The sequence below is a fragment of the Oncorhynchus keta genome, chromosome 35 (genome assembly GCF_023373465.1).
Source record: "Oncorhynchus keta strain PuntledgeMale-10-30-2019 chromosome 35, Oket_V2, whole genome shotgun sequence".
NCBI lineage: Eukaryota > Metazoa > Chordata > Actinopteri > Salmoniformes > Salmonidae > Oncorhynchus > Oncorhynchus keta.
Window position 1 is genome coordinate 152704 of NC_068455.1, and position 26411 is coordinate 179114.

The 26411-nt window shown below is 42.7% G+C and overlaps 1 protein-coding gene and 2 long non-coding RNA genes across 7 annotated transcripts in view; all 3 read right to left on the bottom strand.

The window, feature by feature from the left end:
- The window catches only part of LOC118368015 (histone-lysine N-methyltransferase NSD2-like), a 79641-nt gene that overhangs the window by 16236 nt on the left and 36994 nt on the right, over positions 1-26411 (bottom strand). The window contains exons 7-15 of the mRNA XM_052495871.1: positions 24861-25462; positions 24447-24761; positions 23836-23962; positions 23097-23285; positions 15042-15221; positions 14771-14927; positions 5788-5990; positions 3027-3130; positions 522-791 (exon numbers count right to left, since the gene is read on the bottom strand). Coding sequence (XP_052351831.1) covers positions 522-791; positions 3027-3130; positions 5788-5990; positions 14771-14927; positions 15042-15221; positions 23097-23285; positions 23836-23962; positions 24447-24761; positions 24861-25462 — 2147 coding nt within the window. The remainder of the gene's footprint in view (positions 1-521; positions 792-3026; positions 3131-5787; positions 5991-14770; positions 14928-15041; positions 15222-23096; positions 23286-23835; positions 23963-24446; positions 24762-24860; positions 25463-26411) is intronic.
- Positions 6656-6917, bottom strand: LOC127915643 (uncharacterized). The gene is made up of 2 exons (XR_008091478.1): positions 6774-6917; positions 6656-6728 (listed from the first exon to the last, which is right to left on the bottom strand). It is a non-coding gene; the product is annotated as an uncharacterized LOC127915643 (long non-coding RNA).
- On the bottom strand, positions 19932-22345 carry LOC127915642 (uncharacterized). Of its 5 annotated transcripts, XR_008091474.1 has the most exons (4): positions 21234-22345; positions 21125-21201; positions 20480-20951; positions 19932-20225 (listed from the first exon to the last, which is right to left on the bottom strand). It is a non-coding gene; the product is annotated as an uncharacterized LOC127915642 (long non-coding RNA). The 5 variants fall into 5 exon arrangements; XR_008091477.1 differs by lacking the exon at positions 21125-21201 and having other exon boundaries at positions 21857-22345; XR_008091476.1 differs by lacking the exon at positions 21125-21201 and having other exon boundaries at positions 20480-20919; positions 21298-22345.

The following is a 26411-nucleotide window of genomic DNA, read 5'->3' on the forward strand; positions in this document are numbered from 1 at the left end:
AGGATGGAAAATTATGTGGATATATTGAAGCAACATCTCAAGACATCAGTCAGGAAGTTAAAGCTTGGTCGCAAATGGGTCTTCCAAATGTTCAATGACCCCAAGCATACTTCCAAAGTTGTGGCAAAATGGCTTAAGGACAACAAAGTCATGGTATTGGAGTGGCCATCACAAAGCCCTGACCCCAATTTGTGGGCAGATCTGAAAAAGCTTGTGCGAGCAAGTTTGTAGAAGGCTATCCGGAACGTTTGACACCAAGTTAAACAATTTAAAGGCAATGCTACCAAATACTAATTGAGTATATGTAAACTTCTGACCCACTGGGAATGTGATGAAAGAAATAAAAGCTGAAATAAATCATTCTCTCAACTATTATTCTGACATTTCACATTCTTAAAATAAAGTGGTGATCCTAACTGACCTAAGAAAGGGAATATTTACTAGGATTAAATGTCAGGAATTGTGAAAAACTGAGTTTAAATGTATTTGCTAAGGTAAACTGTATATACACACACACACACCTTCTTAATATCCCGTAGTGCCACCAGACCCCAGCCCTTGCCAGCAGTCTTGATGATCTTCGTCTCTGGGTAGTGTCTCTTGGTGAAGTCCTGGTTGCAGCATCGCTCTGCGTTGGGACAGACCTGAGGGTGGCACTCGTACATCAACATCCTGTTCAGGCATTCTGACTCAAACCCACACGGCTTCTCGTCCGTGGGCTTACAGTTACACTTGGGGATCTCTGATACGTCGGCTGTGTAGACCTGCACCCGGCCACAGGGCTTGTTGATCTGCAGAACATACAGGGGAGAACATATATTACAAATATCCAACTGGACAAAGGGCCGAGTTTGAAGGAATAAGTTCAAACGCATTTGAAGGACTACTCACAGTTTGCTGCACGCACAAAACAAATATTAGACAGCACTTGATCCAGGGGATTCTCTGTTACGAAGTGCAGCTTGATTTGGAAGAAGCTACCCATTTAGCTAATTAGCTACTAATTAGCAAACCAAATGCACAATTGCAGAGCATTTAGCACATTTTAGACAGTTAACTATTAAGTTATCAGATATCTAGGTGGCAAACATCTAGTTGTGAATTCCATACTGTAACTAGATCACCTGGCGTGTGCTGCACAACCCTGAGTGATTCACAAGTCTCCAGTCTCATCGTTGTGTGCGTTTAAAGGACTAAGGTGGACCGCGTTTAAAGGACTAAGGCGGACCGCGTTTAAGGGACTAAGGCGGACCGCGTTTAAAGGACTAAGGCGGACCGCGTTTAAAGGACTAAGGCGGACCGCGTTTAAAGGACTAAGGCGGACCGCGTTTAAAGGACTACGGCGGACCGCGTTTAAAGGACTACGGCGGACCGCGTTTAAAGGACTAAGGCGGACCGCGTTTAAAGGACTACGGCGGACCGCGTTTAAAGGACTACGGCGGACCGCGTTTAAAGGACTACGGCGGACCGCGTTTAAAGGACTACGGCGGACCGCGTTTAAAGGACTACGGCGGACCGCGTTTAAAGGACTACGGCGGACCGCGTTTAAAGGACTAAGGTCAAATCACATTTTATTGGTCACATGGTCAGCAGATGTTATTGGTCACATGGTTAGCAGATGTTATTGGTCACATGGTTAGCAGATGTTATTGGTCACATGGTTAGCAGATGTTAATGCGAGTGTACCGAAATGCTTGTGCTTCTCGTTCCGACCGTGCAGTAATATATATCAAGTAATCTAACAATTCCACAACAACTATCTTATACACACAAGTGTAAAGGAATGAATAAGAATATGTACATATAAATATATGGATGAGCGATGGCTGAACGGCATAGGCAAGATGCAGTAGATGGTATAGAGTACAGTATATACATATGAGATGAGTAATGTAGGGTATGTAAACATTATATAAAGTGGCATTGTTTAAAGTGACTAGTGATACATTTATTACATCCAATTTTCCCATTATTAAAGTGGCTGGAGTTGAGTCAGTATGTTGGCAGCCACTTAATGTTAGTGGTGGCTGTTTAACAGTCTGATGGCCTTGAGATAGAAGCTGTTTTTCAGTCTCTTGGTTCCTGCTTTGATGCACCTGTACTGACCTCGCCTTCTGGATGATAGCGGGGTGAACAGGCAGTGGTTCGGGTGGTTGATGTCCTTGATGATCTTTATGGCCTTCCTGTAACATCGGGTGGTGTAGGTGTCCTGGAGGGCAGGTAGTTTGCCCCCGGTGATGCGTTGTGCAGACCTCACTACCCTCTGGAGAGCCTTACGGTTGAGGGCGGAGCAGTTGCCGTACCAGGCGGTGATACAGCCCGCCAGGATGCTCTCAATTGTGCATCTGTAGAAGTTTGTGGGTGCTTTTGGTGACAAGCCGAATTTCTTCAGCCTCCTGAGGTTTAAGAGGCGCTGATGCACCTTCTTCACGATGCTGTCTGTGTGAGTGGACCATTTCAGCTTGTCCGTGATGTGTACGCCGAGGAACTTAAAACATTCCACCTTCTCCACTACTGTCCTGTTTTTTGTGGATGGGGGGGTGCTCCCTCTGCTGTTTCCTGAAGTCCACGATCATCTCCTTTGTTTTGTTGATGTTGAGTGTGAGGTTATTTTCCTGACACCACACTCCGAGGGCCCTCACCTCCTCCCTGTAGGCCGTCTCGTCGTTGTTGGTAATCAAGCCTACCACTGTAGTGTCGTCTGCTAACTTGATGATAGAGTTGGAGGCGTGCATGTTTGAAGGACTAAGATGGACTGAGTTTGAAGGACTAAGATGGACTGAGTTTGAAGGACTAAGATGGACTGAGTTTGAAGGACTAAGATGGACTGAGTTTGAAGGACTAAGATGGACTGAGTTTGAAGGACTAAGATGGACTGAGTTTGAAGGACTAAGATGGACTGAGTTTGAAGGACTAAGATGGACTGAGTTTGAAGGACTAAGATGGACTGAGTTTGAAGGACTAAGAAAAACTGAGTTTCAGGAAGTAAGAGTGCAGTTGTTACAAAGGGTTTATAGAGTTCAGACCTTGATGTATTTGTACGGAGGTGGTTTCCTGTTGTTCTCCTGCGTCTCCTTGGCCTCCCGTTCCATCTTGATCTCCTTGAAGCGATTCTCTGCCTCCAAAAGCGCTGGAGAGACAGACTACTGTTATCTTCAGTTGTCTTAGTGATACTATAAACAGGCACAAAAGACAATGATCGGTAGTGCAGCGTCGTGTCGTTTTAATGTAATATGAGGAGCATTCTTTTACTGTCTAAAACACTGAACTGTTATGGACGACTGAGCTCCTTTTTCTCCAAGACAAAGGGTCATAAAAGTGTCCTTTCACACCTCGGGTCAAAAGGACTGCTGTCTCCCCCACACTATCTTAGCTTCTTATCCTGCTGGACCTCTCAACTCTGGACATAAGCACCTCCATCTCCAGCAACCCGTCTACAAGGCCTGGATCTTTGCCTTTAAATGTCCAGAAATGGTAATTTGATAAATTATGGAAAAAGTTCCTTTTAGGGAATAGTACCTGTAATCGAGTAGAGAAATTGGGACGGAAGTGCCCATGCACTAAACACTCAAAAAGAATCTCGGAAGCATAAGACCGTAAAAGAGCTAGTGTAACCCTAACGGTACACTATAGATCACCTTCAAGGACAGAGCTAGTGTAACCCTAACGGTACACTATAGATCATCTTCAAGGACAGAGCTAGTGTAACCTGAACGGTACACTATAGATCACCTTCAAGGACAGAGCTAGTGTAACCCTAACGGTACACTATAGATCACCTTCAAGGACAGAGCTAGTGTAACCCTAACGGTACACTATAGATCACCTTCAAGGACAGAGCTAGTGTAACCCTAACGGTACACTATAGATCACCTTCAAGGACAGAGCTAGTGTAACCTGAACGGTACACTATAGATCACCTTCAAGGACAGAGCTAGTGTAACCTGAACGGTACACTATAGATAATCTTCAAGGACAGAGCTAGTGTAACCCTAACGGTACACTATAGATCACCTTCAAGGACAGAGCTAGTGTAACCTGAACGGTACACTATAGATAATCTTCAAGGACAGAGCTAGTGTAACCCTAACGGTACACTATAGATCATCTTCAAGGACAGAGCTAGTGTAACCCTAACGGTACACTATAGATCACCTTCAAGGACAGAGCTAGTGTAACCTGAACGGTACACTATAGATCATCTTCAAGGACAGAGCAAGTGTAACCCTAACGGTACACTATAGATCATCTTCAAGGACAGAGCTAGTGTAACCCTAACGGTACACTATAGATCACCTTCAAGGACAGAGCTAGTGTAACCTGAACGGTACACTATAGATAATCTTCAAGGACAGAGCTAGTGTAACCTGAACGGTACACTATAGATCATCTTCAAGGACAGAGCTAGTGTAACCTAACGGTACACTATAGATCATCTTCAAGGACAGAGCTAGTGTAACCTAGAACGGTACAGAGCTAGTGTAACCCTAAGATCATCTTCAAGGACAGAGCTAGTGTAACCTAACGGTACACTATAGATCATCTTCAGGACAGAGCTAGTGTAACCCTAACGGTACACTATAGATCACCTTCAAGGACAGAGCTAGTGTAACCTGAACGGTACACTATAGATCATCTTCAAGGACAGAGCTAGTGTAACACTATAGATCATCTTCAAGGACCTGAACGGTACACTACCCTAGATCATCTTCAAGGACAGAGCTAGTGTAACCCTAACGGTAGACACTAGGACAGAGCTAGATCTATAGATCATCTTCAAGGACAGACAGAGCTAGTGTACACTAACCCTAGTGTAAACAGAGTAACCCTAACGGTACACTATAGATCATCTTCAAGGACAGAGCTAGTGTAACCCAACTACTATAGACCACCTTCAAGGACAGAGCTAGTGTAACCCTAACGGTACACTATAGACCACCTTCAAGGACAGAGCTAGTGTAACCCTAACGGTACACTACAGACCACCTTCAAGGACAGAGCTAGTGTAACCCTAACGGTACACTACAGACCACCTTCAAGGACAGAGCTAGTGTAACCCTAACGGTACACTATAGATCACCTTCAAGGACAGAGCTAGTGTAACCCTAACGGTACACTACAGACCACCTTCAAGGACAGAGCTAGTGTAACCCTAACCAGACCACCTTCAGGAACAGAGCTAGGATCACAGACAGAGCTAGTGTAACCCTAACGGTACACTATAGACCACCTTCAAGGACAGAGCTAGTGTAACCCTAACGGTACACTACAGACCACCTTCAAGGACAGAGCTAGTGTAACCCTAACGGTACACTACAGATCACCTTCAAGGACAGAGCTAGTGTAACCTGAACGGTACACTATAGATAATCTTCAAGGACAGAGCTAGTGTAACCCTAACGGTACACTACAGACCACCTTCAAGGACAGAAGGAAAAATGAGAGTTTAGCCTCTGAAACTCAAGCAAGGAGCTAACAGATAAGAGCAACAAGCATAAGGACACCAACTCAGGACAAGCTACAACAGACTGATCACAGACTGACTATTACATTTAATGTTCAGGATCTGCAGGTCTTCTCATCTCATGATTATTCTCATTATGTTTGATGAGTGTTATTAAAATGTTGATCAGTTGTGTTTGTCTTGTTATTCTTGGAAAGAACTCCAATTGATTATTATTATTCTAATTGCAGCCTTAGAAAGTTAGTGTCAACAACTGAAGTTCTTAGAAGAATCTTTTGTCCAAGAAAGGACAGAGCTGCTTAATATTCCATAGGTGAGTTTACCGTTCTTGAAGACCTTCCCTATCCCAGTCTTCTGGACCCTGCTGCCCCGGTCTCCCTCCATGTAGGGGAAAACTCTGCCCTGGTGCGTCCAGAAGTAGTCCTTAGAACCAAAGAAGAAGACTGGGAACTCTCCGATTTTGTGGCGAAGGTGCTGGATGTTGGTGGGGATGTTCCGGGGGTGCTGGATCTCTGCAGGCCACCACCTGGACACAACAAAGGAAATGAGACAGTGTTTTAACACACACACACACACACACACACACACACACGGGTGGTATCCAGATGTTCATATCGTCCTTCTCGCACTCCAGGATTTATGGTTAAAAAGGAGGCCATTGGGAATCTACTACCAGTATGCTAAAGCATAAATAATAGCACATTTCCAATGAGGCTGTTAGCTAAATATGACAACAACCAGAAAATACTTTTTTTTGTTGCAGGCACTCCAGCTTCAAGTTCTACATATAGTTGCAAGAAAAAAGTATATGAGAATCCTGATCTTCCTCCAAGTCACAACAATAGTATTTTTATGGCCTATATTGATTACTTGTTTTAAACATTCACAGTGTAGTTTGGAAAAAGTTTGTGAACCCCTCGGCTAATTACTTTTTCAAAAGATAATTGGAGTCAAGACTAGCGTGGAGTCCAATCAATGAGACGAGATTGGAGATGTTAGTTAGAGCTGTCCTGCAATATATAAAAACTACCAAAATCTTAGTTTGCTATTCACACGAAGCATTGCCTGATGTGAACCATGCCTCGAACAAAAGAGATATCAGAAGACCTAAGATTATGACTGATACCTTCTATCAGCAGGCAGCGCTCTGACTGATATGAAGCTACTTTTCGCTCTACTTTTCTCGGTGTAGCCAGACTATTTTTCTCCTGTTAAAAGCAAAACATTAGGAAATGTAGCTGCCTACATTCTTCCTATGGTAGGCCTAAACATTAGAAATGTAGCTGCCTACATTCTTCCTATGGTAGACCTAAACATTAGAAATGTTGGCCATGCATCGTTTTTGAAAAAAAATACCTTGCTTTTCATTGTAGGTTCATTTACTTTTGTGGCTGTCAGACAAACATCATTACACTTCTGTTGTCATCTGATGAAAATGAAGCTATTTTTGGCCTGATGTGTTGCACGAATGTATTTTCTTTGAAGGAAAACTATAGTTGCACGGTCCTGATCACTATATTGAAGCAAAAAAGACTTTGGATATAAAACGCGACCCTGTCAATACACAGCTGGACTCACCTGTTCCTGCTTTCTCATGTTGTGCTGTTTACAAACATGTGACTGGGTCAGCTGTTCTGGGGGACTATGGTAACTTCATAATGTGACTGGGTCAGCTGTTCTGGGGGACTATGGTAACTTCATAATGTGACTGGGTCAGCTGTTCTGGGGGACTATGGTAACTTCATAATGTGACTGGGTCAGCTGTTCTGGGGGACTATGGTAACTTCATAATGTGACTGGGTCAGCTGTTCTGGGGGACTATGGTAACTTCATAATGTGACTGGGTCAGCTGTTCTGGGGGACTATGGTAACTTCATAATGTGACTGGGTCAGCTGTTCTGGGGGACTATGGTAACTTCATAATGTGACTGGGTCAGCTGTTCTGGGGGACTATGGTAACTTCATAATGTGACTGGGTCAGCTGTTCTGGGGGACTATGGTAACTTCATAATGTGACTGGGTCAGCTGTTCTGGGGGACTATGGTAACTTCATAATGTGACTGGGTCAGCTGTTCTCAGCTTCATGTTCTGGGGGACTATGGTAACTTCATAATGTGACTGGGTCAGCTGTTCTGGGGGACTATGGTAACTTCATAATGTGACTGGGTCAGCTGTTCTGGGGGACTATGGTAACTTCATAATGTGACTGGGTCAGCTGTTCTGGGGGACTATGGTAACTTCATAATGTGACTGGGTCAGCTGTTCTGGGGACTATGGTAACTTCATAATGTGACTGGGTCAGCTGTTCTGGGGGACTATGGTAACTTCATAATGTGACTGGGTCAGCTGTTCTGGGGGACTATGGTAACTTCATAATGTGACTGGGTCAGCTGTTCTGGGGGACTATGGTAACTTCATAATGTGACTGGGTCAGCTGTTCTGGGGGACTATGGTAACTTCATAATGTGACTGGGTCAGCTGTTCTGGGGGACTATGGTAACTTCATAATGTGACTGGGTCAGCTGTTCTGGGGGACTATGGTAACTTCATAATGTGACTGGGTCAGCTGTTCTGGGGGACTATGGTAACTTCATAATGTGTAACTCAGCTCATAATGTGACTGGGTCAGCTGTTCTGGGGGACTATGGTAACTTCATAATGTGACTGGGTCAGCTGTTCTGGGGACTATGGTAACTTCATAATGTGACTGGGTCAGCTGTTCTGGGGGACTATGGTAACTTCATAATGTGACTGGGTCAGCTGTTCTGGGGGACTATGGTAACTTCATAATGTGACTGGGTCAGCTGTTCTGGGGGACTATGGTAACTTCATAATGTGACTGGGTCAGCTGTTCTGGGGGACTATGGTAACTTCATAATGTGACTGGGTCAGCTGTTCTGGGGGACTATGGTAACTTCATAATGTGACTGGGTCAGCTGTTCTGGGGGACTATGGTAACTTCATAATGTGACTGGGTCAGCTGTTCTGGGGGACTATGGTAACTTCATAATGTGACTGGGTCAGCTGTTCTGGGGGACTATGGTAACTTCATAATGTGACTGGGTCAGCTGTTCTGGGGGACTATGGTAACTTCATAATGTGACTGGGTCAGCTGTTCTGGGGGACTATGGTAACTTCATAATGTGACTGGGTCAGCTGTTCTGGGGGACTATGGTAACTTCATAATGTGACTGGGTCAGCTGTTCTGGGGGACTATGGTAACTTCATAATGTGACTGGGTCAGCTGTTCTGGGGGACTATGGTAACTTCATAATGTGACTGGGTCAGCTGTTCTGGGGACTATGGTAACTTCATAATGTGACTGGGTCAGCTGTTCTGGGGGACTATGGTAACTTCATAATGTGACTGGGTCAGCTGTTCTGGGGGACTATGGTAACTTCATAATGTGACTGGGTCAGCTGTTCTGGGGGACTATGGTAACTTCATAATGTGACTGGGTCAGCTGTTCTGGGGGACTATGGTAACTTCATAATGTGACTGGGTCAGCTGTTCTGGGGGACTATGGTAACTTCATAATGTGACTGGGTCAGCTGTTCTGGGGGACTATGGTAACTTCATAATGTGACTGGGTCAGCTGTTCTGGGGGACTATGGTAACTTCATAATGTGACATAATGTGACTGGGTCAGCTGTTCTGGGGGACTATGGTAACTTCATAATGTGACTGGGTCAGCTGTTCTGGGGGACTATGGTAACTTCATAATGTGACTGGGTCAGCTGTTCTGGGGGACTATGGTAACTTCATAATGTGACTGGGTCAGCTGTTCTGGGGGACTATGGTAACTTCATAATGTGACTGGGTCAGCTGTTCTGGGGACTATGGTAACTTCATAATGTGACTGGGTCAGCTGTTCTGGGGGACTATGGTAACTTCATAATGGGGGTGTAACTTCATAATGTGACTGGGTCAGCTGTTCTGGGGGACTATGGTAACTTCATAATGTGACTGGGTCAGCTGTTCTGGGGGACTATGGTAACTTCATAATGTGACTGGGTCAGCTGTTCTGGGGGACTATGGTAACTTCATAATGTGACTGGGTCAGCTGTTCTGGGGGACTATGGTAACTTCATAATGTGACTGGGTCAGCTGTTCTGGGGGACTATGGTAACTTCATAATGTGACTGGGTCAGCTGTTCTGGGGGACTATGGTAACTTCATAATGTGACTGGGTCAGCTGTTCTGGGGGACTATGGTAACTTCATAATGTGACTGGGTCAGCTGTTCTGGGGGACTATGGTAACTTCATAATGTGACTGGGTCAGCTGTTCTGGGGGACTATGGTAACTTCATAATGTGACTGGGTCAGCTGTTCTGGGGACTATGGTAACTTCATAATGTGACTGGGTCAGCTGTTCTGGGGGACTATGGTAACTTCATAATGTGACTGGGTCAGCTGTTCTGGGGGTTCTCAGCTGGGGACTATGGTAACTTCATAATGTGACTGGGTCAGCTGTTCTGGGGGACTATGGTAACTTCATAATGTGACTGGGTCAGCTGTTCTGGGGGACTATGGTAACTTCATAATGTGACTGGGTCAGCTGTTCTGGGGGACTATGGTAACTTCATAATGTGACTGGGTCAGCTGTTCTGGGGGACTATGGTAACTTCATAATGTGACTGGGTCAGCTGTTCTGGGGGACTATGGTAACTTCATAATGTGACTGGGTCAGCTGTTCTGGGGGACTATGGTAACTTCATAATGTGACTGGGTCAGCTGTTCTGGGGGACTATGGTAACTTCATAATGTGACTGGGTCAGCTGTTCTGGGGGACTATGGTAACTTCATAATTTTACATTTTTACATTTAAGTCATTTAGCAGACGCTCTTATCCAGAGCGACTTACAAATTGGAATGTGACTGGGTCAGCTGTTCTGGGGGACTATGGTAACTTCATAATGTGACTGGGTCAGCTGTTCTGGGGGACTATGGTAAGTTTCATAATGTAAAATAATGTGACAGATGAAATGAAGAATGCAATCTACATAATATAATATATTGCACAAGTTCACTGCAGGTATTTCATTCAAATGGAACTACAAATATTCAAATGTATAGAAAAACCTTAAAGAAATCGTTTCAACGGTATTGACGCTATTGAAAAACCATCCCGTGGCTATTTCTAAATACCCCGGTATAACGTATATATGGTATACCGCAGAAGCCCACACACAATGGTCTATAACATATACACAGAATGTTCTAGAAGACAGGTTAAAGAAGGATTTTTAAGCTTGAGTCTCATGCGCCAAATACAACAGGTATAGTAGACCTTACAGTGAAATGCTGACGAACAAGCCCTTAACCAACAATGCAGTTAAGAAAAATACCACAAACCTTTTTAAATAAATGAAAGTAGCAAATAATTAAAGAGCAGCAGTAAAATAACAATATGAACATGTAGATAAAGTTATTAAAGTGACTATGCATAGATAACACAGTAGCAACGGCATAAAATAGGAAGGGGGCAGTGAAAATAGTCTGGGTAGGCATATACCTAGATGTTCAGGAGTCTTATGGCTTGGGGGTAGAAGCTGTTTAGAAGCCCCTTGGACCTAGACTTGGCACTCCTAGCTAAAAATGCCAACATCGGCATTGGCCCGATGTCTAGTTCTGATGTGCATACCAATATAACATAGTATTTTCAGGATTTTCCTGGACTTTCTGACCGGCCACCCCCAGGTGGTGAATGTAGGAAACAACATCTCTTTGCTGATCCTCAACACTGGGGCCCCACAAGGGTGTGTGCTCAGCCCTCTCATGTACTCCCTGTTCACCCACGATTGCGTGGCCACGCACGCCTCCAACTCAATCAAGTTTGCGGACAGAACAGTAGTGGGCTTGATCACCAAACAATGACGAGACAGCCTACAGGGAGGAGGTGAGGGCCCTGGAGTGTGGTGTCAGGAAAATAACCTCTCACCCAACGTCAACAAAACAAAGAAGACGATCGTGAACTTCAGGAAACAGGAGAGAGAGCACCCCCCAATCCACATCGAAGGGACAGTAGTGGAGAGGGTAGTAAGTTTTAAGTTCCTGGGCGTACACATCACGGACAAACTGAAATGGTCCACACACACAGACAGTGTGGTGAAGAAGGCTCAACAGCGCCTCTTCAACCTCAGGGGGCTGAAGAAATATGGCTTGTCACCCAAAACCCTGACAAACTTCTACAGATGCACAATCGAGAGCATCGTGTCGGGATGTTTCACAGCCTGGTACGGCAACTGCATCGTCCACAACCGTAAGGCTCTCCAGAGGGTGGTACGGTCTGCACAACGCATCACTGGGGGCAAACTACCTGCCCTCCAGGACACCTACACCACCCGATGTTACAGGAAGGCCAAAAAGATCATCAAGGACAACAACCACCCGAGCCACTGCCTGTTCACCCTGCTATCATCCAGAAGGCGGGGTCCGTACAGGGGCATCAAAGCTGGGACCGAGAGATTGAGAAACAGCTTATCTGAAGGCCATCAGACTGTTAAACAGCAATCAATAACTCAGAGAGGCTGCTGCCTACATTGAGACCCAATCACTGGACACTTTAATAAATGGATCACTAGTCACAGGAAAACAATGTCACTTTAATAATGTTTACATATCTTACATTACTCATATCACATGTATATACTGTATTTTATACCATCTATTGCACCTATGCCGCTCAGCCATCACTCATCCATATACTTACATGTACATATACTCATCAACCCCTTTAGGTAGTTCTTGGGGAATTGTTATATTATTAGATGCACTGCACTGTTGGAACTAGATGCACAAGCATTTCGCTACACTCACATTAACATCTGCTAACCACGCGAGACCATTAACATCTGCTAACCACGCGACCATTAACATCTGCTAACCACGCGACCATTAACATCTGCTAACCACGCGACCATTAACATCTGCTAACCACGCGACACCATTAACATCTGCTAACCACGCGACACCATTAACATCTGCTAACCACGCGACACCATTAACATCTGCTAACCAGGCGACACCATTAACATCTGCTAACCAGGCGACACCATTAACATCTGCTAACCACGCGACCATTAACATCTGCTAACCACGCGACCATTAACATCTGCTAACCACGCGACCATTAACATCTGCTAACCACGCGACCATTAACATCTGCTAACCACGCGACCATTAACATCTGCTAACCACGCGACCATTAACATCTGCTAACCACGCGACCATTAACATCTGCTAACCACGCGACCATTAACATCTGCTAACCACGCGACCATTAACATCTGCTAACCACGTGACCATTAACATCTGCTAACCACGTGACCATTAACATCTGCCAACCATGTGACCAATAACATCTGCCAACCATGTGACCAATAACATCTGCTAACCATGTGACCAATAACATCTGCTAACCATGTGACCAATACCATCTGCTAACCATGTGCCCATTAACATCTGCTAACCACGTGACCATTAACATCTGCTAACCAGGTGTATGTGACCATTAACATCTGCTAACCATATGACCAATAACATCTGCTAACCATGTGACCAATACCATCTGCTGACCATGTGACCAATAACATCTGCTAATAACATGTGTATGTGACCAATACCATCTGCTAACCATGTGACCAATAACATCTGCTAATAACATGTGTATGTGACCAATACCATCTGCTAACCATGTGACCAATAACACCTGCTAATAACACGTGTATGTGACCAATAAAATTGGATTTGATTTAGATGACGTAATGATGGCAAAAGAAATGCAGAGCTACACAGCATTCCTAACCCACCATGTCTGCTGTGTGGATCGAGCAGTCAACAAGTCCAGCAGTCAGGCCTCCCGGGTGGCGCAGTGGTTAAGGGCACTGTACTGCAGTGCCAGCTGTTCCATCAGAGACTCTGGGTTCGCGCCCAGGCTCTGTCGTAACCGGCCGCGACCGGGAGGTCCATGGGGCGACGCACAATTGGCCTAGCATCGTCCGGATTAGGGAGGGCTTGGTCGGTAGGGATGTCCTTGTCTCATCGCGCACCAGCGACTCCTGTGGCGGGCCGGGCGCAGTGCGTGCTAGCCAAGGTTGCCAGGTGCACGGTGTTTCCTCCGACACATTGGTGCGGCTGGCTTCCGGGTAAAGTGGGCATTGTGTCAAGAAGCAGTGCGGCTTGGGTTGTGTTTCGGGGGACGCACGGCTCTCGACATTCGCCTCTCGAGTCAGTACAGGAGTTGCAGCGATGAGACAAGAATGGAACTAGCAATTGGAAACCACGAAATTGGGGAGAAAACGTTGTTTGTCATACCACTGCTGTCATCTCATTGGCATTTGAGAACAAGTTTGAAACACTATGAACACTCCTAGCTCCATTCGAACAACTGACTGGAGAAAAAAGCTCACCTACGTCTGTAGAAGACGTGATACCCTGTGTTGGCATTTTTGTTGAGGGGGAAAAGTACTCTACCAGAGGCTGTGAACAAGCGATTTGTTAGCATTCTCTCTTAGCCTCTACTGTGTCGATGCTCGATGCTAGGTACAAGGACTGCTACTTCTTTAACAGGCATTCTCTCTTTACCGTATCGCCACCTTGCTCGATGCTAGGTACAAGGACTGCTACTTCGATGCAGACAAGAAACGGGTTTTGTACTGACCCGTAGTTGGCCATGTCCCTGTACTGACCCGTAGTTGGCCATGTCCCTGTACTGACCCGTAGTTGGCCCTGTCCCTGTACTGACCCGTAGGTGGCCATGTCCCTGTACTGACCCGTAGGTGGCCATGTCCCTGTACTGACCCGTAGGTGGCCATGTCCCTGTACTGACCCGTAGTTGGCCATGTCCCTGTACTGACCCGTAGTTGGCCATGTCCCTGTAACCATAGTGGCCATGTCCCTGTACTGACCCATGTGTAGTTGGCCATGTCCCTGTACTGACCCGTAGTTGGCCATGTCCCTGTACTGACCCGTAGTTGGCCATGTCCCTGTACTGACCCGTAGTTGGCCATGTCCCTGTACTGACCCGTAGTTGGCCATGTCCCTGTACTGACCCGTAGTTGGCCATGTCCCTGTACTGACCCGTAGTTGGCCATGTCCCTGTACTGACCCGTAGTTGGCCATGTCCCTGTACTGACCCGTAGTTGGCCATGTCCCTGTACTGACCCGTAGTTGGCCATGTCCCTGTACTGACCTGTAGTTGGCCATGTCCCTGTACTGACCCGTAGTTGGCCATGTCCCTGTACTGACCCGTAGTTGGCCATGTCCCTGTACTGACCTGTAGTTGGCCATGTCTCTGCACTGACCTGTAGTTGCCCAGTTTGACCCAGATGATGTCTCTGTATTTGGGTTTCTTTCCGGCCCGGCAGTCGTTACAGAACCAGCTGCCATCCGGCATGTCGATGTTCAGACAGTCTGGATGGAACGCAGCTGGACACGACTCACAGCACAGGAGCTGACCACCTACAGGACGACAGACAGTATCTGACTAATGCACAAGGCAACACGTCTCTCCTGCTTGGACTCCAGCAGCAGTCTTCAATATTACTGTCGTTCTACAGAGGAGTAGATACTGACCTTTGGAGCAGACGAAGCACCAGCTGACGTTAACATGAGAGTGGTGGCTGTAGCCCTTCTTGGGTGAGAAATGGTTGGTGCAGATGATGGTGGTGGGGGTCAACATCTCACTGCCAGCCGCAACACACACCTCTCCTGTATGGTAAGCCACCGGGCAGCGCAGGCAACGCATCAGCTTACCTACAATACACCACGATATTAACACACCTGACATCAGCTTACCTACAATACACCACGATATTAACACACCTGACATCAGCTTACCAACAATACACCACGATATTAACACACCTGACATCAGCTTACCTACAATACACCACGATATTAACACACCTGACATCAGCTTACCTACAATACACCACGATATTAACACACCTGACATCAGCTTACCAACAATACACCACGATATTAACACACCTGACATCAGCTTACCTACAATACACCACGATATTAACACACCTGACATCAGCTTACCTACAATACACCACGATATTAACACACCTGACAGCAGCTTACCTACAATACACCACGATATTAACACACCTGACATCAGCTTACCTACAATACACCACAATATTAACACACCTGACATCAGCTTACCAACAATACACCACGATATTAACACACCTGACATCAGCTTACCTACAATACACCACGATATTAACACACCTGGCATCAGCTTACCTACAATACACCACAATATTAACACACCTGACATCAGCTTACCAACAATACACCACGATATTAACACACCTGGACATCAGCTTACCTACAATACACCACGATATTAACACACCTGACATCAGCTTACCAACAATACACCACGATATTAACACACCTGACATCAGCTTACCAACAATACACCACGATATTAACACACCTGACATCAGCTTACCAACAATACACCACGATATTAACACACCTGGACATCAGCTTACCTACAATACACCACGATATTAACACACCTGACATCAGCTTACCAACAATACACAACGATATTAACACACCTGTCCTACAATACACCATTATATTAACACACCTGACTGATAATACACCATTATATTAACACACCTGATTGATAATACACCATTATATTAACACACCTGACTGATAATACACCATTATATTAACACACCTGACCGATAATACACCATTATATTAACACACCTGACTGATAATACACCATTATATTAACACACCTGACTGATAATACACCATTATATTAACACACCTGACTGATAATACACCATTATATTAACACACCTGACTGATAATACACCATTATATTAACACACCTGACTGATAATACACCATTATATTAACATGCCTGACCTAAAATACCACACCTGACCGACAATACACCATTATATTAACACACCTGACCGATAATACACCATTATATTAACACACCTGACCTACAATACACCATTATATTAACACACCTGACTGATAATACACCATTATATTAACACACCTGACTGATAATACACCATTATATTAACACACCTGACCTACAATACACCATTATATTAACACACCTGACTGATAATACACCATTATATTAACACACCTGACCTACAATACACCATTATATCAACACACCTGACTGATAATACACCATTATATTAACACACCTGACCTACAATACACCATTATATTAACACACCTGACCTACAATACACCATTATATTAACACACCTGACCTACAATACACCATTATATTAACACACCTGACCTACAATACACCATTATATTAACACACCTGACTGATAATACACCATTATATTAACACACCTGACCTACAATACACCATTATATCAACACACCTGACTGATAATACACCATTATATTAACACAATATTATATTAACACACCTGACCTATAATACACCATTTTATTAATACACCTGACCTATAATACACCATTATATTAACACACCTGACCTATAATACACCATTTTATTAATACACCTGACCTACAATACACCATTATATTAACACACCTGACCTACAATACACCATTATATTAACACACCTGACTGATAATACACCATTATATTAACACACCTGACCTACAATACACCATTATATTAACACACCTGACTGATAATACACCATTATATTAACACACCTGACCTACAATACACCATTATATTAACACACCTGACTGATAATACACCATTATATTAACACACCTGACCTACAATACACCATTATATTAACACACCTGACTGATAATACACCATTATATTAACACACCTGACCTACAATACACCATTATATTAACACACCTGACCTACAATACACCATTATATTAACACACCTGACTGATAATACACCATTATATTAACACACCTGACCTACAATACACCATTATATTAACACACCTGACTGATAATACACCATTATATTAACACACCTGACCTACAATACACCATTATATTATCACACCTGACCTATAATACAACATTATATTAACACACCTGACCTATAATACACCATTATATTAACACACCTGACTGATAATACACCATTATATTAACACACCTGACCTATAATACACCATTATATTAACATGCCTGACCTATAATACACCATTATATTAACACACCATTATATTAACACACCTGACCTATAATACACCATTATATCAACACACCTGACTGATAATACACCATTATATTAACACACCTGACCTACAATACACGATTATATTAACACACCTGACTTAAAAAACATTATATTAACACACCTGACCCATAACACACCATTATTTTAACACACTTGTCCTATAATACACCATTATAGTAACACACCTGACCTACAATACACAATTATATTAACACACCTGACCTATATTACACCATTATATTAACACACCTGACCTATATTACACCATTATATTAACACACCTGACCTATAATACACCATTATATTAACACACCTGACCTACAATACACAATTATATTAACACACCTGACCTATATTACACCATTATATTAACACACCTGACCTATAATACACCATTATATTAATACACCTGACCTATATTACACCATTTTATTAATACACCTGACCTACAATACACCATTATATTAACACACCTGACCTATAATACACCATTATATTAACACACCTGACTTACAAAACATTATATTAACACATCTGACTGATAATACACCATTATATTAACACACCTGACCTATATTACACCATTTTATTAACACACCATTATATTAACACACCTGACCTATAATACACCATTATATTAACACACCTGACTGATAATACACCATTATATCAACACACCTGACTTACAATACAACACACCTGACCTACAATACACCATTATATTAACACACCTGACCTATAATACACCATTATATTAACACACCTGACCTATAATACACAATTATATTAACACACCTGACCGATAATACACCATTATATTAACACACCTGACTGATAATACACCATTATATCAACACACCTGACTTACAATACAACATTATATTAACACACCTGACCTACAATACACCATTATATCAACACACCTGACTGATAATACACCATTATATTAACACACCTGACCTACAATACACCATTATATTAACACACCTGACCTATAATACAACATTATATTAACACACCTGACCTATAATACACCATTATATTAACACACCTGACTGATAATACACCATTATATTAACACACCTGACCTATAATACACCATTATATTAACATGCCTGACCTATAATACACCATTATATTAACACACCATTATATTAACACACCTGACCTATAATACACCATTATATCAACACACCTGACTGATAATACACCATTATATTAACACACCTGACCTACAATACACGATTATATTAACACACCTGACTTAAAAAACATTATATTAACACACCTGACCCATAACACACCATTATTTTAACACACTTGTCCTATAATACACCATTATATTAACACACCTGACCTACAATACACCATTATAGTAACACACCTGACCTACAATACACAATTATATTAACACACCTGACCTATATTACACCATTATATTAACACACCTGACCTATATTACACCATTATATTAACACACCTGACCTATAATACACCATTATATTAACACACCTGACCTATAATACACCATTATATTAACACACCTGACCTATATTACACCATTATATTAACACACCTGACCTATATTACACCATTATATTAACACACCTGACCTATAATACACCATTATATTAATACACCTGACCTATATTACACCATTTTATTAATACACCTGACCTACAATACACCATTATATTAACACACCTGACCTATAATACAACATTATATTAACACACCTGACTTACAAAACATTATATTAACACATCTGACTGATAATACACCATTATATTAACACACCTGACCTATATTACACCATTTTATTAACACACCATTATATTAACACACCTGACCTATAATACACCATTATATTAACACACCTGACTGATAATACACCATTATATCAACACACCTGACTTACAATACAACATTATATTAACACACCTGACCTACAATACACCATTATATCAACACACCTGACTTACAATCCAACACACCTGACCTACAATACACCATTATATTAACACACCTGACCTATAATACACCATTATATTAACACACCTGACCTATAATACACCATTATATTAACACACCTGACCTATAATACACCATTATATTAACACACCTGACTGATAATACACCATTATATTAACACACCTGACCTACAATACACCATTATATTAACACACCTGACCTATATTACACCATTATATTAACACACCTGACCTATAATACACCATTATATTTACACACCTGACCTAGAATACACAATAATATTAACACACCTGACCTATAACACACCTGACCTAGAATACACCATTATATTAACACACCTGACCTATAATACACCATTTTATTAACACACCATTATATTAACACACCTGACCTATAATACACCATTATATTAACACATCTGACTGATAATACACCATTATATTAACACACCTGACCTATATTACACCATTATATTAACACACCATTATATTAACACACCTGACCTATAATACACCATTATATTAACACACCTGACCTATAATACACCATTATATTAACACACCTGACCTATAATACACCATTATATTAACACACCTGACTGATAATACATTATATTAACACACCTGACCTATAATACACCATTATATCAACACACCTGACCTTACAATACAACATTATATTAACACATCTGACTGATAATACACCATTATATTAACACACCTGACCTATAATACACCATTATATTAACACACCTGACTTATAATACAACATTATATTAACACACCATTATATTAATACACCATTATATTAACACACCTGACCTATATTACACCATTATATTAACACACCATTATATTAACACACCTGACCTATAATACACCATTATATTAACACACCTGACCTATAATACACCATTATATTAACACACCTGACCTACAAAACATTATATTAACACACCATTATATTAACACACCTGACCTATAATACACCATTATATTAACACACCTGACCTATAATACACCATTATATTAACACACCTGACCTATAATACACCATTATATTAACACACCTGACTGATAATACACCATTAACACACCTGACCTACAATACACCATTATATCAACACACCTGACTTACAATACAACATTATATTAACACATCTGACTGATAATACACCATTATATTAACACACCTGACCTACAATACACCATTATATTAACACACCTGACTTACAATACAACATTATATTAACACATCTGACTGATAATACACCATTATATTAACACACCTGACCTATATTACACCATTATATTAACACACCTGACCTATAATACACCATTATATTAACACACCTGACCTATAATACACCATTATATTAACACACCTGACCTACAAAACATTATATTAACACACCATTATATTAACACACCTGACCTATAATACACCATTATATTAACACACCTGACCTACAATACACCATTATATTAACACACCTGACCTACAAAACATTATATTAACACACCATTATATTAACACACCTGACCTATAATACACCATTATATTAACACACCTGACCTATAATACACCATTATATTAACACACCTGACTGATAATACACCATTATATTAACACACCTGACTGATAATACACCATTATATTAACACACCTGACCTACAATACACCATTATATTAACACACCTGACCTACAAAACATTATATTAACACACCATTATATTAACACACCTGACCTATAATACACCATTATATTAACACACCTGACCTATATTACACCATTATATTAACACACCATTATATTAACACACCTGACCTATAATACACAATAATATTAATACACCTGACCTATAATACACCATTATATTTACACACCTGACCTAGAATACACAATAATATTAACACACCTGACCTATAATACACACCTGACCTAGAATACACCATTATATTTACACACCTGACCTATAATACACCATTATATTAACACACCTGACCTATAATACACCATTTTATTAACACACCATTATATTAACACACCTGACCTATAATACACCATTATATTAACACACCTGACCTATAATACACCATTTTATTAACACACCATTATATTAACACACCTGACCTATAATACACCATTATATTAACACATCTGACTGATAATACACCATTATATTAACACACCTGACCTATATTACACCATTATATTAACACACCATTATATTAACACACCTGACCTATAATACACCATTATATTAACACACCTGACCTATAATACACCATTATATTAACACACCTGACCTATAATACACCATTATATTAACACACCTGACTGATAATACACCATTAACACACCTGACCTACAATACACCATTATATCAACACACCTGACTTACAATACAACATTATATTAACACATCTGACTGATAATACACCATTATATTAACACACCTGACCTACAATACACCATTATATTAACACACCTGACTTACAATACAACATTATATTAACACATCTGACTGATAATACACCATTATATTAACACACCTGACCTACAATACACCATTATATTAACACACCTGACCTACAAAACATTATATTAACACACCATTATATTAACACACCTGACCTATAATACACCATTATATTAACACACCTGACTGATAATACACCATTATATTAACACACCTGACTGATAATACACCATTATATTAACACACCTGACCTACAATACACCATTATATTAACACACCTGACCTACAAAACATTATATTAACACACCATTATATTAACACACCTGACCTATAATACACCATTATATTAACACACCATTATATTAACACACCTGACCGATAATACACCATTATTAACACACCTGACCTACAATACATTATATTAACACACCTGACCTAAAATACAACATATTAACACACCTGACCTAAAATACACCATTATATTAACACACCATTATATTAACACACCATTATATTAACACACCATTATATTAACACACCGGACCTAAAATACACCGGGAGACAAACCTCAGACAACTAGTCAAATGTTCATGTGGTATCTTTAAGCAACAAGGCCCAAGGGGGTGTGGTATATGGCTAAAATACCACGGCTAAGGGCTGTTATTATGCACCACGTAATGCGGAGGTGCCTTATTGCTATTATTATTGCTATTATAAACTGGTAACCAACATTATTAGAGCAGTAAAAACAAATGTTGTGTCATACCCGTGGTATACGGTCTGATATACCACGGCTGTCAGCCAATCAGTATTCAGGGCTTGAACCACCCAGTTTCTACTTATAAATAAACTCAGGGGAAGGGTTAGCGTTTAGGGTCCCAGTCTGCCTCACCCTGGGTAGCCTTGGGTTTGGAGTTGGGGTTTAGGGGGCAAATATAGGGTACTCTTACCCTTGGTAGCCTTGGGTTTGGAGTGGCAGCTGATGCAGGTGTGAAGCGGGCAGTGGAAGCCCTTGTTGTCAAACACAGTGAGGGTATTGTTGCGGACGCAGGCGTCATGGTAGAACATCCCACAGTGAAGCACGTTACAGCGATGCACCTCCCCCTCCGACAGCTTACAGCTGAAACACTGGTGCACCCCTGGAGAGAGACGGAGTCAGGGTTAACACTGGAGAGAGACGGAGTCAGGGTGAAACACTGGAGAGAGACAGAGAGATGGGGTTAACAGTCATCACCTGAGCTGCTACAGACAGGATGACCCTGCTCTTACCTGAGCTGCTACAGACAGGATGACCCTGATCTTACCTGAGGTGATACAGACAGGATGACCCTGCTCTTACCTGAGGTGATACAGACAGGATGACCCTGATCTTACCTGAGGTGCTACAGACAGGATGACCCTGATCTTACCTGAGGTGCTACAGACAGGATGACCCTGATCTTACCTGAGGTTCTACAGACAGGATGACCCTGATCTTACCTGAGGTGCTACAGACAGGATGACCCTGATCTTACCTGAGGTGCTACAGACAGGATGACCCTGCTCTTACCTGAGGTGCTACAGACAGGATGACCCTGATCTTACCTGAGGTGCTACAGACAGGATGACCCTGCTCTTACCTGAGGTGCTACAGACAGGATGACCCTGCTCTTACCTGAGGTGCTACAGACAGGATGACCCTGTTCTTACCTGAGGTGCAGTCTGGACAGAGCAGCTTGTCCTGTGGTTTCAGGGTGGATCCTAGACAGGAGAGGTGAAAGGACCCACAGCACTGACCCTCACATGGCACCACGTCCTCTCCAGCCTGCTCACACACCTACAGACACACACCGTCAGCAACACATTGACCCCCCACAACCCAGTCCCATTGAACACCCCCCATTGAAACCCCCCCCAGTCCCATTGAAACCCCCCAGTGCCATTGAACCAACCCAGTGCCATTGAATCTCCCCCCCCAACCCAGTGCCATTGAATCCCCCAACCCAGTGCCATTGAATCTCCCCCAACCCAGTGCCATTGAAACTCCACTCCCCCCAACCCAGTCCCATTGAAACTCCCCCAACCCAGTCCCATTGAAACCCCCCCAACCCAGTCCCATTGAAACTCCCCCAACCCAGTCCCATTGAAACTCCCCCAACCCAGTCCCATTGAAACTCCCCCAACCCGGCCCCATTAAACCCTCCCCCAACCCAGCCCCATTGAACCCCCCAACCCAGCCCCATTGAACCCCCAACCCAGTCCCATTGAAACTCCCCCCAACTCAGCCGCAGGAGATGAGTGGAGACATTCTTGAGTCTCACCTGACAGACAGATTCCTTCTTGGGGCCTCCTCCATTAGTCTTCTTGGCCCCGTTGGTCTGGTCTATGCTGTCACTGGGGGACTCTGGACGCTCCTCACTGCCAGAGCCCTCTGGCTCAGGACTGGCTGCTGCTCGCTTCCTCTTCTTGGCCTGGGAAGCTGCTGATTGGATGGCCAAGTCCTGCCTCTTCCTGATTGGCTTAATCTTCTCTGGTTCTTTCTCTGGTGATTTAGACCTAGTGAATCCTTTAACGTGCGTCTCCGTTTTCTTTCTGTTTCTCTTCTTCGTGGGGGCGGAGGACTCTGCTGCCACAGCCTGGGGTTCGAGTTAGGAGAGAAGGATCAGACTCATCCTCACAGGGACATCTAAAGGCAACATACCAGGAATAAACAGTGCCACTAATTATTAACTCACCTTCTGTTTGTCACCTACGCTAGGTTTCTTTTTGGGTTGTTGGTCCTTCTCCTCGGTCTCCTTTAGAGCTCGTTTACCGGGCTGTTGGTCCTTCTCCTCGGTCTCCTTTAGAGCTCGTTTACCGGGCTGTTGGTCCTTCTCCTCGGTCTCCTTTAGATCTCGTTTACCGGGCTGTTGGTCCTTCTCCTCGGTCTCCTTTAGAGCTCGTTTACCGGGCTGTTGGTCCTTCTCCTCGGTCTCCTTTAGAGCTCGTTTACCGGGCTGTTGGTCCTTCTCCTCGGTCTCCTTTAGAGCTCGTTTACCGGGCTGTTGGTCCTTCTCCTCGGTCTCCTTTAGAGCTCGTTTACCGGGCTGTTGGTCCTTCTCCTCGGTCTCCTTTAGAGCTCGTTTACCGGGCTGTTGGTCCTTCTCCTCGGTCTCCTTTAGAGCTCGTTTACCGGGCTGTTGGTCCTTCTCCTCGGTCTCCTTTAGAGCTCGTTTACCGGGCTGTTGGTCCTTCTCCTCGGTGTCCTTTAGAGCTCGTTTACCGGGCTGTTGGTCCTTCTCCTCGGTGTCCTTTAGAGCTCGTTTACCGGGCTGCTGCTTCTGACGTTCCTTCCTACCTGCAAACAGAGACAGGAGATGATAGGGGTGTGCCAAGTAGTTGGACAAAATGAGTATCTACATCTACATTTTTTTGCAGCGAGAACGTGCAGGGAGGTATTGTGCGAACATATACTTAAGCATATTAAAACACTTCTTCCCAATCACAAGTATCAGATTATCAACTGCCAATTTACAGATACGATTACGAGTATGGCCATGTCAGCACACCCCTTGGAGGAGGTTATGAAACAACAATTGATTTAGGGATAAATTCATCGTTAGCACTTTGGTAGGAGCATCGTTAAATCTCCCCGAGCGGGTGTCCCAAAACCAGCATTACTTAAGTTGCACTTCAAAAAGCTCATTTATTAAAGCAAAGAAAACAGCAATGATGCTTTTTGACATTTATACACAGATCTCTGTTAAACATAGAATCAGGATGGTTAACGACCACCGACATCTTCAGAATGATGTTGACGACAAATAATAATTATCATTTAATGGGTGCTTATATTTGTCTTATTTCACACGTGAATTGGAAAGTCGTTTTTTGCATATCCCAACTCCTGAAGAAATGTCCTATTGGCCCATAAGACCAATAAACTTCTACAGATAAAGTCCAACAGAATGCTCTCAATGGTGCATCACTGCCTGGTACAGCAACCACATGGCTCTTCAGAGGGTGGTGCCCAACATAATGCTCTCAGTGGTGCATCGCTGCCTGGTACAGCAACCACATGGCTCTTCAGAGGGTGGTGCCCAACATAATGCTCTCAGTGGTGCATCGCTGCCTGGTACAGCAACCACATGGCTCTTCAGAGGGTGGTGCCCAACGCATCAATGTGGGCTCACTGCCAGCCCTCCAGGATATTTACAGCACTGCGTGTCGAAAAAAGACTAAGAAGATATATTAAGGACCTCAGTCATAATCCATATTTCATCAACTTCAAAATCAAATGGTGTCAC